At 36.8% G+C, this 16,256-nt stretch overlaps 2 protein-coding genes across 2 annotated transcripts in view; both read right to left on the bottom strand.

The window, feature by feature from the left end:
- Positions 1 to 16,256, bottom strand: part of LOC125314549 (disease resistance protein RUN1-like) — a 51,443-nt gene that overhangs the window by 17,491 nt on the left and 17,696 nt on the right. The gene's annotated exons all lie outside the window — the stretch shown is intronic.
- LOC125314544 (disease resistance protein RPV1-like) lies at positions 710 to 9,062 on the bottom strand. The gene is made up of 8 exons (XM_048277078.1): positions 8,492 to 9,062; positions 7,961 to 8,152; positions 6,660 to 7,764; positions 6,282 to 6,557; positions 3,384 to 3,887; positions 3,075 to 3,248; positions 2,277 to 2,900; positions 710 to 1,258 (listed from the first exon to the last, which is right to left on the bottom strand). Exons 1-8 carry the CDS (start codon positions 8,971 to 8,973, stop codon positions 710 to 712), a joined length of 3,906 nt encoding a protein of 1,301 aa, XP_048133035.1. The 5' UTR covers positions 8,974 to 9,062.

Genomic DNA, 16,256 nt, shown 5'->3' on the forward strand with positions numbered 1-16,256 from the left:
ACAAAGATAGTACATTAAAAGTATCGAATGAAATCACACCAACATATAAAGTCATTACACATCTGTGCTGCAAGAGCTCCTTGGAAATAAAATCTAAGGAAGAGATGCACAAACATCCAGTGACAGGAGGATGAATATGTATATTCTCAATCGAGGGAAACTATCTTATTAGGCCAAACCATCATCAGAGAAGATACCATGCAAATGTGGATCCGCACATGTTCTGTTTATTTCTTTTTCAGTACAAATTAGATGTTGCAGTTATTTGAAATACGATAATCATAATCATAATATGTGTGCACTGTATACTTTACCTTCTTTCAAAAAACGAAACTTTGTCGGTAAGTTATTAATTTCATTGGCAAATTACATTGTTCGCCATGAAGTTTTTTGAATTATAGCATTTCTTATTGATAAGTTACTATGAACTTCCTGACCAATAGGTTGCCAATTATAAGGATAAATCTAACAGTCATGTTAGAAAATTAACCATGCTCCGAACATTGTTCCTGGTAAAGCCAGAAGGTGCAATTGCGATTAAAACAAAAAGACCTGGAGTTCAGATGAAAGTATCCGCTGCTCAAGACTATTACACAGAAACATGAAAAACAAACACTACGCCATCTGTTGCTTCCTTAAGATCTGCATGCCAAGAATACTCCACTCGCCTCTTCCCATTTAATCTCTTCCTCTTGGAAAAATGTGAAATTTACGTAAGTGTGAAATAACGAAATCTCCAGCCAATGTCTTCTGCCTCAAACGACTCTTCACGGAGCGAAGCCAGATCCATTAATTGATTATCTTCAAGCACAACCTTCAAATCATCCTCTAATCTCCTGCAACTTAGTAAATATCCCACTTTTTTCACAGTTCCCCCGGATACTCTGACTGCAAGGCTAAATTGTAAATAACTCTCCTCAAATTGACTGAAATCAACTGCTCCCTCCAACATTCCCCACAACACATTTGGTACGAGATATTGAATCCACACGTGATCCGAATCAAATGAACCGAGAGTTCCAGCTAGCACATTCCGCCTTTGGCCGCCAACATGTGGCACAATATCGAAAGATATTTCCTTTTTTCCATCTTCTACACCGAAAACAACACAGAGGACCAATCCTAGGAACTTGTCGTACAAGTCCTGTGAAGCCATGAATGATATGGCACAGCCTTCAACAAGGACAAACTCCTTTGGCATCTCTCCTCCAGGGCGAACTTTTCGGTAACAAGAATCAATATGGGAATAGCGGTCCTTCTGTCAAACGGGTAAATTGTTAGAGTACGCAAATTTGTGATTAGTTCAACAAGAAGAGTTTTATTTGAGCGTTTTTCTAGTAATTAAACCAAAGCTAGAGCTATAATAATTAGACATATTAATCCTTGCTTGTGTCATATGCATTACGAAAGAACTCATTCCCTTGCATGTGTTGTAGCCGGCCCTACTATTAGACAGACATCTCCCTAAAATGTAGCTCATCCAATACCATTTCGTTTTGTTGCTTTCTACCACTTTTTCGCCCCTTTGTTTTGATTATTGTTTTGAGAACTTTGATTTTGACTGATTGATGCGTCTTGTTTTCTTTTATATCAAAGTAAGATTTGGCAATTGAGGGATGAATTATTTGCTTAGAACTTATTGCCGTTATACTATAAAATGATGTTAGACTTATTAAAATTAATTCACAAAATTTGCATATTAAGTAATCTATTATGTTCTTATTAGATTGTTTGATATAACCCACTATTTAATGGTCTACTCAGTCAATCGCTCTCTCTAATACACTTATCATTACTCGACAATATAATCATAAAGCTATTGTTTCCATTTTCTCTTTTATTGCTAGAGTCACGAGACTTTGGCCACAACAGTGGCCTAAAGAGTGGCTCTCATGTCAAATTATTGGACTATTGTCGTTGTGCAAAATTTATCTTGATCCGGAGAGTTGATCTAGCACTTTTAATCGTTTTGGTTGTTATAATTGACCGTAACATCAAGATCATCGTGTCTAGTGTTTGTTAGATTTTGTTAACTTTTAACATGTATTTTTTCAATATCCCAATGAACATTGGGTCTTTGTCATTGCGTCATTGTGAGGTTTTGTTTAGCTATATATATGTACATAATCACTTTATATCATATCTATTTGTGTCTAAAATTTTCAGCTTTTGCATTGTACAAACATAGTACGCCCAACACACACACACACACACACACACACACACACACACATACATATATATACATACATAAATATATAGAGAGAGAGAGAGACCTCAATTGAGAAGTCAGCAATGTCGAATCCTTTGTAAACTAGTTCGCTTGAACCATCTTCCTCGGTGCTCGTTTGACTATCTTGTAAATCTCCTGTTTCACTTGAACTTTCCTCCTCTGAGCTCATTTGACTATCTTCATACCCAACCTCGTAGAGTAAAGCTGGATCCAGCAACTGACCATCTTGAAGCAAAACCTCCAAATCATTCTCCAATGGCTTGCATATTAGTCGAAATCCACACTTTTTGACAATTGTCTTGCTACGTAGGTCTCTATCTACTCTAATGCTAAAATGAAAATGACTCAGGCCATTTGGACCAAAATAATCTCCTCTCAACATATCCTTTGTTTTCCGATAACCAAGATACACATGATCCAAATTAAATGATTTGAAATCATGACGATAATCCATACTGTGTTTACCATTAACGGATACGTTGAGCGTAAAGCTGCGATACCTCTCTTCTTCTGCTCGAAATACAAAACAGAAAGCTACTCCGAGGAATTTCTTATACAAATCCTTTGAAACCACGAACGATATATAACCTTCTTTATTGGGGAGCAACCACTTTGGCATCTCTCCTCCAGGTAGAACAGCGTGGTGACGAGTTTTGCCATGAAATTTCTGTAATAGATGTAGACGGTCAGATAGTTTTTTGAAATTGACACCCAAAAAGAGGAGTTTCAAAAAGTTTAGTGGGTGTTTTTTTTGTTTAATTAGCCTACCAATTCAAAATTTTCAGCCTTTTGCCGTACACGACTCCATATTAATCACATAGAGAAAGAGAGAGAGTCTAACCTCCTCAAGCATGAACCAATCATTCACGGACAACCCATTACGGACCAGCTCAGGACATGAACATAACTCAACATCCTCCACATCAAATAAGTTGGAAGGAATTCTACTCAGAGATTTGCAACCAGACGCATCCAAGCTTCTCAATTTCTCTGGAACCTTAGGGATCTCTTGTAGCTGTTCACAATGAGAAAAATACAAATATTTCAAGTAATATAGTTTCTCGCATGTTGGAACGTTAGTGAAATTGTTTCCCGACAAATTCAAATATTCTAAGCGGGGAAAACACGAAAAATTCTCCAAGAACTCCACTTCTGGGAGATGGCACCCGCCAAGGTACAACTCCGACAACATAGGAAATCCCGTCTTTGTATGAGGATCACTCGAATCCTCCTCCACCTTCGGAAACTTAATTAGCTTTGAGCAGCAAGTAAGCCTTAGATCGAGAAGATTTTGCAATCTGTAAATGCTAGATGGAAGGATCGTCAGTTTCTCGCAATCATTTAGGACCATTTTCTCAAGAGAGACCAGATTTCCTATCGATGCAGGCAATTCCACAATCGAAGTCCGGTTTAAATAAACTTCTCGCAAGCTTTTGTTTTTATTTGGAATATCAGGGAATCTTTGCAATTTGGGGCACCTACCTAAATCTAACTTCTGTAACTTTCCATGATACGCAATTGATTCATGGGCACGCTCCAAGTTTTCGCAACCAGAGAGATCCAATTCCTTGAGAGTTGGAGTACAAGAGAGGTCCGGCATACAAACCAGCGACGGGCAACTGCTGAGGTTAATGAATTTCAATTTTCCAAAGCACTGCAAGAACAATGAATCCGTCAAAAGAGAGAAAATAAAAAGAACAATGATCGAAACTTCACCACGCACTAGAGTGGCGTGGCCACTTCCACTCCATTTACATGCAGAAACAGTACTTGCGATTCAGAGAGAAAAGAGAGTGTAACCACAACTGGGAGCACATGAGCGACGGTCAATCCTTTGCCAACTAATTCGTCACGTGAATTTATGCTAACATTTGGAATCTTATGTAGGGATTCACAACCACCCGCCTGTAGATCCGACGGAGGCAGTGGAAGGTCGGGAATCTCTTCGAATCATCACTTTTTTTTTTTTTTGGGTCCCATTTCGAATCATCACTTAGACTCCGTATGTTTAGTGGAAAAAATGCGCCTAGATGGTCATAGAAATAATAAAAAAATGAAAAATAATAGAGCAACGGTTATTTGAGTCTGTCATCAATATTTATATCATTGTTTCAAAAGTACCAACCATTCCATTAATTTGCTAACATTTGTGGCAACTTACCAACTAGAAAAAATTAGTAACTTATATGCAAAATTTTCGATTCTTATTTGAGTGAATTACCAACATTTATTGAATTGTTTAAGAAGTACCCACTATTTCAATAGTTTACCAACGCCAACATAGAAAGTTTACTAGCATGTTAACTTTACTACTCTTATATGAAATTGCCAATTCTGTTGCCTTTTACCCAACATCATTACAATGATTTACCACGATTTATTTGAGTCACTTATCAACTTTTGTTTGATTGTTTCAAAAGTATCAACTATTCACATAATTTACCACATTTGCTTGGGGAATCAAATATTCATTAGAAAAACTAAAACTTGATGTTAACCTACTGTGTGAGGTGGAAAATCACCCAAATTATTGATAGTAACTTGCTATAATAGTTAGTGACTTTAGTACGGTGGTAACTGTAGCAAATAACTGTTGAAAAGTTCTTGAAATAATTGACAATTTGAATACAATCAAATAAGAGTTAGTAAATGGACTCAAATAGGAGTTAGTAAGTTTTTATAAAAGTTAGTTATTTTAATATGCTGGTAAGTTGCACAAGTAAAATTGGTTATTTACAAAAATGAGTTTGTAATCTATAATAATGAAATAATTGTTGGTACTTCCAGAAAAATTTTGGTGACTTACTAACATATTTCCAGGCTAAATGAGTATTGTTGTTTCCATAAAACTATTGGTAATTTACTAACATGCGACACACAAAATAAGTTGCCGATCCAATCAAAATTTAGTTACCAATGATTTTGAAATTTACACCACAAGACATTACTAGCATGAAACAGTATATTGTATTTTCAGGAACGGTTGTGCTAGAATTTGCAATGCATAATGATGATATTACATCTTTAGAATTGGTTTTAACTAATTAAAACAGAACAATGACTTTTCTCTGAAGGTTTGTTTGTACTTAATTACAAATATAGCATTTTAAATATTTCATAATATAAGATCGAGCAAGCTCAATCACATTGACAGAATTGCTGGTTCTTGTCGAATTCGTTAAATTTCGTTATGAAATTCTAATATTTTATCTAGCACACTACTTGAAACTTAACAAGTAAAGGGGATATACCTATTACCATCGAAAGAGTTATAAAGACGTGGCTTCATAATTCTCCGAATGGAAGGATCTTTAAAAACATTTAGACTACTACCAACTACATGTTAAAAACCGACAAATCAAAATAAAAATCATGGCATATCTTAAACACATTCAGCATTCAAATGTTAAATTACATACTAAGAAGTTTTGTTTCAATTTTCAGCTCAAAGTCATGGTGGTTTGAGCTCAATTTTGGCATTTTTCCTATATGCATTATTTTTTTTCACTTTTATCCCCGCAATTTTTTAACAAAGTCCCTATAGTTTTTATTTTTCTAATTGATTCCTATTTAAAAAATTTTAATCAAGTACCTCTAGTATCAAATCTAGCCAAATCTAGCTAAAGTGGCCGTTGAACAACCCGTATGTATGTGCACCCTTAGAATTAGCTTAACGCGGAAGCTAGTCAAACAGCCTATGGCATCTCCCACCATTCACTATCCATGGGGATATCCACGCAAGCAATATTCAATCAACGTCACACTTCGGCGATCTCCAATGGCCACGTAGGCTGGATTTAATGCTGGACAGACTTAATTAGACAATTTATGTAAGTAGAGTTACATGATTAGAAAAATTTAAAAAAACATGGGCTTGATTAGAAAAGCTGTTGAAGTACTAGATTGACAGCCTACATTTGATGTTTTAATATGTATAAAGTATAAAATCATTGTGGATTCTTTCCTAAGGACAATATAAACATGGTAAGATTTCATATATTTAGCTATAAAAAGTGAAGAAAAAAAAAAGGACCGAGGAGATGCGCACCTTAAATTGTTTCAACACTCGTGTGATGTTGGTATTCGATAGATCAAGTCCAACTAACTTCTTTGGACCATCTCTAAATTCTGGAATCGAGGCACATCGAGGCCATTCAAACCACCTTAACTCATTAGGTAGATGGATGGGACCAGAAAAAGAATTCTCTACATTATGCAGGATGAGCAACCTCAGCTTTCTCATGTTTGTGAAAGCACTTGGGCTGATATACTTCACTTCTGGCTTTTGTAGCTTCAACACTATGGCTTTTATTGAATCTGTTCCCTATATATTTGTTCGAATATAATCAGATTTACTTTGTAATTACAGTAAACAAAGTCAAAGCTAAGAACATAATATGAATTCTTATAATGTAACAAGCCTTACCACATCTCCTTGTAGAACATCAAGAACATCATCATAAAGCCATAACCTACTGCTTTTTCCGGGATCATCTCGACATTCTTCTTTAACGATATCCATACCCATTGATTGTATTAAGTCATGCATTTCTAAGGTCCCTTGCTCATCCTTAATCAAGCAGCGCTCAATGAGATTGTTTATCCCAATAATCGTGTCGAAATCACAACTATCAAGAACTTTCTTAATGTACTCTGCATCTCGTCCTTTGAAGAAACAAGCAATGTCGAGAAAAATCTCCTTTGCGTAGTCCTCCAATCCATCATAACTTACCTTTAGCACGTCGTTGATTTTTTTGTGGGGACTTTTGGCAAGTTTTTGCAAGGTACTTTTCCATTGATTTTCTCCTCTCCCACACAAGGAAGAACCCAACACTTCAAGAGCCAAAGGAAGGCCTCTAGCATAATGTAAAACCCTGTCAACAAGATTGTTGCTTATTTCTATTTCTTGATTTCCTTGAAAAGCATGCTTTCTAAAAAGTTCAAGAGCTGCACTATTGTCAAGAGCTTCAACTTCATACATATGATCCCGATTTACCCCATGAGAAACTAGGATATGCTTATCTCTTGTTGTGATAATTATCCTACTTCCATTGCCGAACCATTGGCAATTTCCAGCTAAAGCATCTAACTGCCATGCATCATCAACATCATCGAGGATAATGAGAACTTTCTTATTATGGAGTCTATCTCGAATCAAACAACTTCCTCTTGCAACACTACAAACCTTAAAGGTCTTCCCCAATAATACCTCTGATAGCAATTTTTCTTGCAAAGCAACCAAACCACTGGGACTTTTGCTATTTTCTCTAACACGTTCCGAGAAACTAGAACCTTGAAACTCTCTAAACATAGCATTATAAATGGCTTTAGCAAGGGTTGTCTTCCCTACACCTCCTTGTCCCCATAATCCTACCACAAGAACATCATCCTTGGACCATAGATTTAAGATTGTTCTCAACTGTTGTACTCGGGAATCTATCCCAACCGGATATTTGGCTACATCTAGTGGCACACGACCCAATTGAGTTGAGATTTCCTCAACGATTTGCTGTATAAAGCCCGCTTCATATCTGACAAGGGAAATTTAGTTAGAAACTGCTTTTAGAGCAATCCATAGAAATGATTACATATTCAAAGAGAATAACTGAGCAAGAAACTTTTTCACAATATATTTGGAGGTGAATGTCAAAATATGCTCGACTAGCAAGATGCCCCGTGTCTGGAGAAGGAAGTAGAGAGTTATTCTACAAATTTGGAATGACTGACTCCGAGACAAAGTGAGAAAAGAATATGCTTCCGTCCGCCTTCACCACTGGCCCCACGGCCGCCCTCATTGCGTTCCCCCCACCGTCGCGCCCCTGCCACCATGCCGCATCTGTCGCCTTCTCGTGACCCAGCGGTTCTTGCAACTCCCTTTCTCTGTTTTTGTCAAGTCGACCCGGGCTTGACACCTTAGATCTGGAGTTGCATGCCTAGCTTCGTCAAAGCCGCTTGACACGGAGAGGGGCTGAAGTGACGCGGCTGGAGCGGCATGGGGACGGAGTACTTGGGCGGCAGCGTGTCAAGAATTAGCAGAGGCTCGGAGAAGACGAACGGCTCATACATGGTGGTGCTCTAGTTTTTTTTCCTTCTTAAGTGTGCTGTGTGCTGTGCGAGTATTTAATGAGAGTGTGTGCAAGCGAGAGAGAAAGAGAGTTAAGGGCAAACTTACCCCCTATCGTCAGAGATCCCAAACCTCAGAGCAAATTAAGTATGAAAAGACTAAATCTAATTGAATGTAGAAGTGTTCTGCCATACCCATCAGTAAAATGCCACCCGGACAAGCTACCAGCCTCGGAAAGAGCATTCTTCCATCTCCCTACTCTCTCCAAATCCTTCTCGAATTTTCGCTCATGGTTAGCCATAGCTTCTAGGTAACTCTCTCTCGGTGTTCTCACTTCACGAGGATCCACTTTGTAAAACACCGGAAAGACCATGAGGTCTCCTTGCTCCTTGCACTCCATGATCTCCACCAACTCTTCCAAACACCACGTCGAAGAGGCGTAGATCTTGGAGAAAACGACGACCGCTATGCGCGACTCCCAAATCGCCTTCATGAGCTCGGTCGATATTCGCTCTCCCTTCCTCAGTTCTTCATCGTCCTTGTAAGTGCTTATTCCCACCCTGTCTAGAGCTGTGTAGAGATGACCAAGGAAGTAATTGCGGACATCTGGACCTCTGAAACTCAAGAAGACGTCATAACTCTTTCTAGGTTTGGAAGAAGAAGAAGAAGAAGCCATTGGGATCAAGGAAGAGAGGAGGTTAACAATGAGCAATGAGTTGCCGAAGAATTGGTTCTTTGTTTGAGGTAGTTTGCTCACCACTTTATGGTCTCAGCACAATCTTTATGCCAAGGTGCCATGACTTTCCTTTTTGTGGGTCAACGGTGAATATTATTAGGCCTTATCTTTATTAAAGATCACATTTGCTGTGCTAATTAGATATCTTATGAACACAAATCTTTCATTAATGTTGGATTTATTGTTAATTGATATGGCCAATTAAATTGTTGAGTCAACAAGAGAAGATTTTTCATGACAATAATTGTTGGATTTATTGTTAATCTATCTTTATTAAAGATTTTTCATTGTTCTCCGTACAAATGCTGTCGGGTTCATCATTCTCAAACGTTAGCGCACTAGAATACTTTTTAAGACTACTTATTAATATTTTGAAATTTTTTTTTATAAAATTTCCTTTTTTTTTCTTTTCGTGCGGCCCTCATTGGCCCTAGGTCCGAGAAAAAAAACTAAAGAAAATTAAAAAAAAATAAAAAGTCTATAAAAAAGTCCACGTAAACGTCGACCGGCTAAAATTAACTGAATTGACTCAATTGATATAAATATAAAAGATTTAGTACTAAATTGATAACAAAAATATTTATAATTTTTTTAATAATTCTCCCTAGAATCAAGCGTAGTAAAAGCCAATAAATTCTGAAGACATGTTAATTATAATAATGATCGCAATAATGGCACAAAGCGACACTGCCAAAAAATTTGGCTTAACCCACGCTGCCCTCTCAGCCTTTTTGCCTTTACTTCTTTCTTCTTCTTCTTCTTCTTCTTCTTTTTTGTTTTGGGTCAAAGTCTTTACATCTTTCCGGTAGCCCCCACCGTCAACTTTAACTCCCCTTTCGGCACCGACACACACTGAATTCCAATAAAGTAGAAAAGAACTTTAGCCCTTTGCTTTTCTTTCTGTAATATAAAAGTTCAAATATCTCATCTCCATTATAAAAATATATATTTACTAGAAATTTTAAAACTTATCATGAAAGTGCAATTGAGTCTTAAAACTTGCAATCAAGTCTTTAAACTTATCAAGTTGATTTAATAGAGTCTTTTTGTTAACACCATCAATTTATCTAACGACAAATACTGACGGGCTTTTTTAAATTAATTTTCTTATCTTATGTGGTATTTTTAATTATTTTATTTTTCGAATGGCATTTTTAATTATTTTATTTTTCAAAATTTTGTTTAAATTAAATTAAAAATTGAAAAAAAAAACCAAAATTAATTTGAAAAAGAAAATAAAATTGGAAAAAGTGCAAGAGTTCCCGTGGGAGAGGGTGGGCGGCCCTCCCTGGTCTTGGCCAAGGCTCGCTAGGCTTGGGCGAGGCCTCGCCCATATTTGGGCTAAAGAAACCCAGACCTCAAGACTATTTCTTTTAGTGCTTCGGGTTGGAAACTCGCTCGATGCTCTGTTTTGCAACTACGATCGTTCCATGGACTTAAAGCTTTGGATCTTCGTTGGTTATGTGTTCTAATTGTTATTTCTTCAATCCGTGCCATTTTAGCGGTAGTTTTTCAAATTTGGGTTCTTATTTGCTACCTCGTCAATGCCCAAATGCGGGTTGAAGAAACCTTCGACCCAAATATGGGCAACCCGGATATGGTCGAGGTCTCACATGTGCCTAACGGCCTTTGCCTAGGGCCGGCAATGGGCAACGGCGGCAGAGGGGACTCACCGCCGAGCTTTTGCCCTTTTTTTTTTTCCTAGTTTTGTTTTTTTCTTCAAATAAATGTTGTCAATTTTTCAGTTTTTAATTTAATTTAAACAAAATTTCGCTAAAAATGCCCCGTAAGATAACAAAATTGATTTAAAAATGTCATGTCAGCATTTTTCATTTGACAAATTGATGATGTTAACAAAAAGACTTTATTGAATCAATTTGACAAGTTTTATGACTTGATTGCACTTTTTGCAAGTTGTAGGACTCAATTACACTTTTGTGACTAGTTTTAGGACTTCTAGTGAACATATCTCAAAAAAAAAAAAAGTACGTCATCTCATTAGAAAAGGATAGCAACCAATGAGATTTTGTCATTCTTTTCTTTCTTTAATATGAAAGTTAAAATATATCATCTCCATTATATATATAAACTATGTCATCTCATTGAAAAAGGACAGCTACTCCATTGGCTCCTTAATGAAATACTTCGCTGTGGCTCCAGGAAATGGCTCAACAACCAATCTAGATTTGTCTTTCTTTTCTTTCTTTTTTGCATATTCTAAATAGCAATTCGTGACTACTCAAAAAATATGTCATTTTTTTTTTCGCATATTGGAGTATATGAGCTTTTGCTTCAAAAGTGGGTCACTCATATTTTTCATTATTTTGAAGGGACCAGAAAGTGAAAACCTTTGACGCGTATTGACTACTGAATTCTTGTCTGTCACCCAAAAGAAAAAGCAAACTAACCACTTAAGATTAAAATAAACCACCCAAAAAAAAATATTGGCAAATACGAAATTACAAAAAAGTATATATGAGTAAAGACAAAGCACGACCGTGTTTGTAATCCACCGATCCGAAAACTGGTCGGAGGAAAGCACAGCGAAACGGTCCCGATAAAATTATAATAACCTCCCTTGTCTTTGCATTGTGGGTCCATTGAAAGGAAGCAAAGAAAAAAAAATTTAAAATTTAAAAAAAAAATAAAAAATTACCAAAAAAAAGAAAAAGAAAGAAAAAAGAGATGGCCTTGTGCGGTGTTCCCCGCTCCAAAGTTCCCTCGAGAAAGAAGGATGAGAGTGTGAAAGCCCCACCCCCCACCACCATTACTACTTTGGGGAATCCAATTCCCTCCATGTGAAAAGAAGATCCCAAAACGACACCGCTCCTGACAATCCAAAGGTTGGTCTACGAATCACCGCCGCGTTCACACCCCCAAAAATTTCACATCCAGAAGACGGTGATGGTACGTCAACAATGAATATATATCATTAGGCCATTTCCCAATCGCACGACCTTCGTTGCTTCCTTCCAATGGAAAACTTCGCCATGGCTTCCAGGAAATGGCATTCACCACCGCTTGAATCTTTTGCCCTTCACACGCTTTTGCTTCAAAAGTCGGTCAACCATATTTATCGATTATCCAAAGTAACCAAAAACTGGGATTCTCCAATGCATGCCGAACGTTTGAATTCTCGTCTCGCCCAAATCTGACGCTTGACTTAGCAAATGGAATTACGATTCGTCGTACACATTTGAGTTGGAACCGTAGTCGCGATGGATAATGGGACAACAAGCATCTAGCAAAATAGGATATGATTGATTAAGGAAATGAAGTGCTAACTAATTTTTCGAAGACGAACCTCGGTGGTGCTACTAGTATCATCACCTCTTTGGCAACAGAAAAATCAACATGGTCTAATTCATTTTGTTGCCCACCATAGCGACTGGGAATTACCTAAAGACAGTGCATTAATGGGCATAATAATCGTTGACACGATATGAAATTTTTATGAGACCATTGTCAATTGTTGTATCGAGGAGGTAAATAAATTTTGATATCATGTCAGATTTTTATGAGACCACTATTAACTATCCTAAAAGATCAAGCTATTAAATAAATGCACGATTTATTATTTAATTATTCTATCAAAGATGGTCTAGCAAGAGTTAGCCAATAGCCCTTGCCGCTCTCAAGGAAAAAAAAAATAGAGAATAAAAGATAAATAAAAATTCACAATATTATTTAACAAAATATTCACATCGGGGTTGGCCGTTCAACGTGGCGCTATCGGCATCGACTTTAGTGATTTCTAGCCAAAGTTGATTAGATTAACTCAATGCTCTCTCTCTCTCTCTCTCTCCTGTCATCTTTCGTCTTTCCCACGCTAATGCCTCTCTCATCTTCATCTTCTCATCTTGCGTTTTCCCAATGATCTCTCTCCTCTCTCTGATTTTGTGCCGCGCCCCTACCCCACTCTCTCTTTACTTTTTGGAAAAAGATCGTCCCCTTTACTTTTTGGAAAAAGATCGTTGATCGTGGAAAAAGATCGTCCCCTTTACTTTACTTTTTGAAAAAAGATCGTTGATCGTTGATCGTGGAAAAAGATCGTCTTTACTTTTTGGAAACATCTCGTTCCCCACGCTAACACTCTGTCTCCTCGCTCATCTTCTCATCTCATCCTGTGTCTTCCCAGCGCTCTCTCTCATCTTGCGTCACCCCCTCCTCTCTGTCTCGCAAAGCAAGCGACGGCGACGGCGACGACGACGAAAATGATGGGATTATAAAAAAAAAAAATTAGGCGAGCAGATGATGAGAGGGCTCAATTTTGATTCTCAACGTTTGGCAAAACCATAAAAACACAGGTGACACTTGCTATTTTCACAGTATTTTCAATCTATTAAATTATTATTTGCCACGAAAAGAGAAAGTTGAGGCCTTTTCATATAAGAAGGAAAAAAAATTGAAATTGGTGTAATTATTATATTTTTTTTCTTCTTAATTTTTGGTCGGAGGTTTGAGTCTCTTAAGGCACACACCACTTGGTCATTAATCTCGTCTTTGAAAGGAAATTATTGGTCGAGGCAATATATTTCATTGTCGGATGAACCACAGTCCGTCATTCTCAAACGTTAGTGCACTAGGATACATTTTAAGAATACTAATTAATATTTTGAATTTTTTTCATAAATTTTCCTTTTTTTTTCTTTTCGTGCGGCCCTCATCGGACCTAGGTCCAAGAAAAAAAACTAAAGAAAATAAAAAAAACTTATAAAAAGCTTATAAAAACGTTCATGTAAACATCAACCGGCTAATGGACTAAATTGATATAAATGCAAAATATTTAATATTAAATTGATAAAAAACAATATTTATAATTTTTTTAATAATTCTCCCTAGAATCAAGCGTAGTAAAAGCCAACAAATTCTGAAGACATGTTAATTATAATAACAATAGTAATAATGATCGCAATAATGGCACAAAGCGACACTGCCAAAAAATTTGGCTTAACCCACGCTGCCCTCTCAGCCTTTTGCCTTTACTTCTTTCTTCTTCTTCTTCATTTTTGTTTTGGGTCAAAGTCTTTACATCTTTCCGGTAGCCCCCACCGTCAACTTTAACTCCCCCTTTCGGCACCCACACACACTGAATTCGAATAAAGTAGAAAAGAACTTTAGCCCTTTGCTTTTCTTTCTGTAATATAAAAGTTTAAATATCTCATCTCCATTAAAAAAAAAAATATATGTTTACTATAAATCCTAAAACCTATCATGAAAGTGCAATTGAGTCTTAAAACTTACAATCAAGTCTTTAAACTTATCAAGTTGATTCAATAGAGTCTTTTTGTTAACACCATCAATTTATCTAACGATAAATACCGACGGGCTTTTTTAAATTAATTTTCTTATCTTATGTGGTATTTTTAATTATTTTATTTTTCAAAATTTTGTTTAAATTAAATTAAAAATTGAAAAAAAAACCAAAATTAATTTGAAAAAGAATATAAAACTGGAAAAAGTGCAAGAGTTCCCGTGGGCGAGGGTGGGCGGCCCTTGCCGGCCTCGGCCAAGGCTCGCTAGGCTTGGGCGAGGCCTCGCCCATATTTGGGCTAAAGAAACCCAGACCTCAAGACTATTTATTTTAGTGCTTTTGGTTGGAAATTCACTCAATGCTCTGTTTTGCAACTACGATCGTTCCATGGACTTAAAGCTTTGGATCTTCATTGGTTATGTGTTCTAATTGTTATTTCTTCAATCCGTACCATTTTAGCGGTAGTTTTTTAAATTTGGGTTCCTATTTGCTACCTCATCAATGCCCAAATCCGGGTTGAAGAAACCTTCGACCCAAATATGGGCAACCCGGATCCGGTCGAGGTCTCACATGTGCCTAACAGCCTTTGCCTAGGGCCGGCAATGGGCAATGGTGGCAGTAGGGACTCACCGCTGAGCTTTTGCCCCTTTTTTTCCTAGTTTTGTTTTTTTCTTCAAATAAATGTTGTCGATTTTTCAGTTTTTAATTTAATTTAAACAAAATTTCACTAAAAATGTCATGTAAGATAACAAAATTGATTTAAAAATGTCATGCCAGCATTTTTCATTTGACAAATTGATGATGTTAATAAAAGGCTTTATTGAATCAATTTCACAAGTTTTATGACTTGATTGCATTTTTTGCAAGTTGTAGGACTCAATTACACTTTCATGACTAGTTTTAGGACTTCTAGTGAACGTATCTCTTTTTTTAAAAAAAGTACATCATCTCATTAGAAAAGGACAGCAACCAATGAGATTTTGTCATTCTTTTCTTTCTTTACTATGAAAGTTAAAATTTCTCATCTCCATTATATATATACTATGTCATCTCATTGAAAAAGGACAGCTACTCCATTGGCTCCTTAATGAAATACTTCGCTGTGGCTCCAGGAAATGGCTCAACAACCAATCTAGATTTGTCTTTCTTTTCTTTCTTTTTTGCATATTCTAAATAGCAATTCGTGACTACTCAGAAAATATGTCATTTTTAATTTTTTTTTTAGCGCATATTGGAGTATATGAGCTTTTGCTTCAAAGGTGGGTCACTCATATTTTTCATTATTTTGAAGTGACTAGAAAGTGAAAACCTTTGACGCGTATTGACTAAAGAATTCTTGTCTCTCACCCAAAAGAAAAAGCAAACTAACCAATTAAGATTAAAATAAACCACCCCAAAAAAAAATTAGCAAATACGAAATTACAAAAAAGTATATCTGAGTAAAGACAAAGCACGACCGTGTTTGTAATCCACCGATCCGAAAATTGGTCGGAGGAAAGCACAGCGAAACGGTCCCGATAAAATTATAATAACCTTCCTTGTCTTTGCATTGTGGGTCCATTGAAAGGAAGCAAAGAAAAAAAATTAAAAAAATTAAAAAAATTTACCAAAAAAAAAAAAAGAAAAGAAAGAAAAAAGAGATGGCCTTGTGCAGTGTTCTCCGCTCCAAAGTTCCCTCGAGAAGGAAGAATGAGAACTTTTTTTAGCAGAGAATGTGAAAGCCCCAACCCCACACCACCATTACTACTTTGGGGAATCCAATTCCGTCCTGTGAAAAGAAGATCCCAAAACGACACCGCTCCTGACAATCCAAAGGTTGGTCTACGAATCGCCGCCGCGTTCACACCCCCAAAAATTTCACATCTAGAAGACGGTGATGGTACGTCAACAATGAATATATATCATTAGGCCATTTCCCAACCGCACGACCTTCGTTGCTTCCTTCCAATGGAAAACTTCGCCATGGCTT

This window comes from Rhodamnia argentea, chromosome 1 (assembly GCF_020921035.1).
Source record: "Rhodamnia argentea isolate NSW1041297 chromosome 1, ASM2092103v1, whole genome shotgun sequence".
Taxonomy (NCBI): domain Eukaryota; kingdom Viridiplantae; phylum Streptophyta; class Magnoliopsida; order Myrtales; family Myrtaceae; genus Rhodamnia; species Rhodamnia argentea.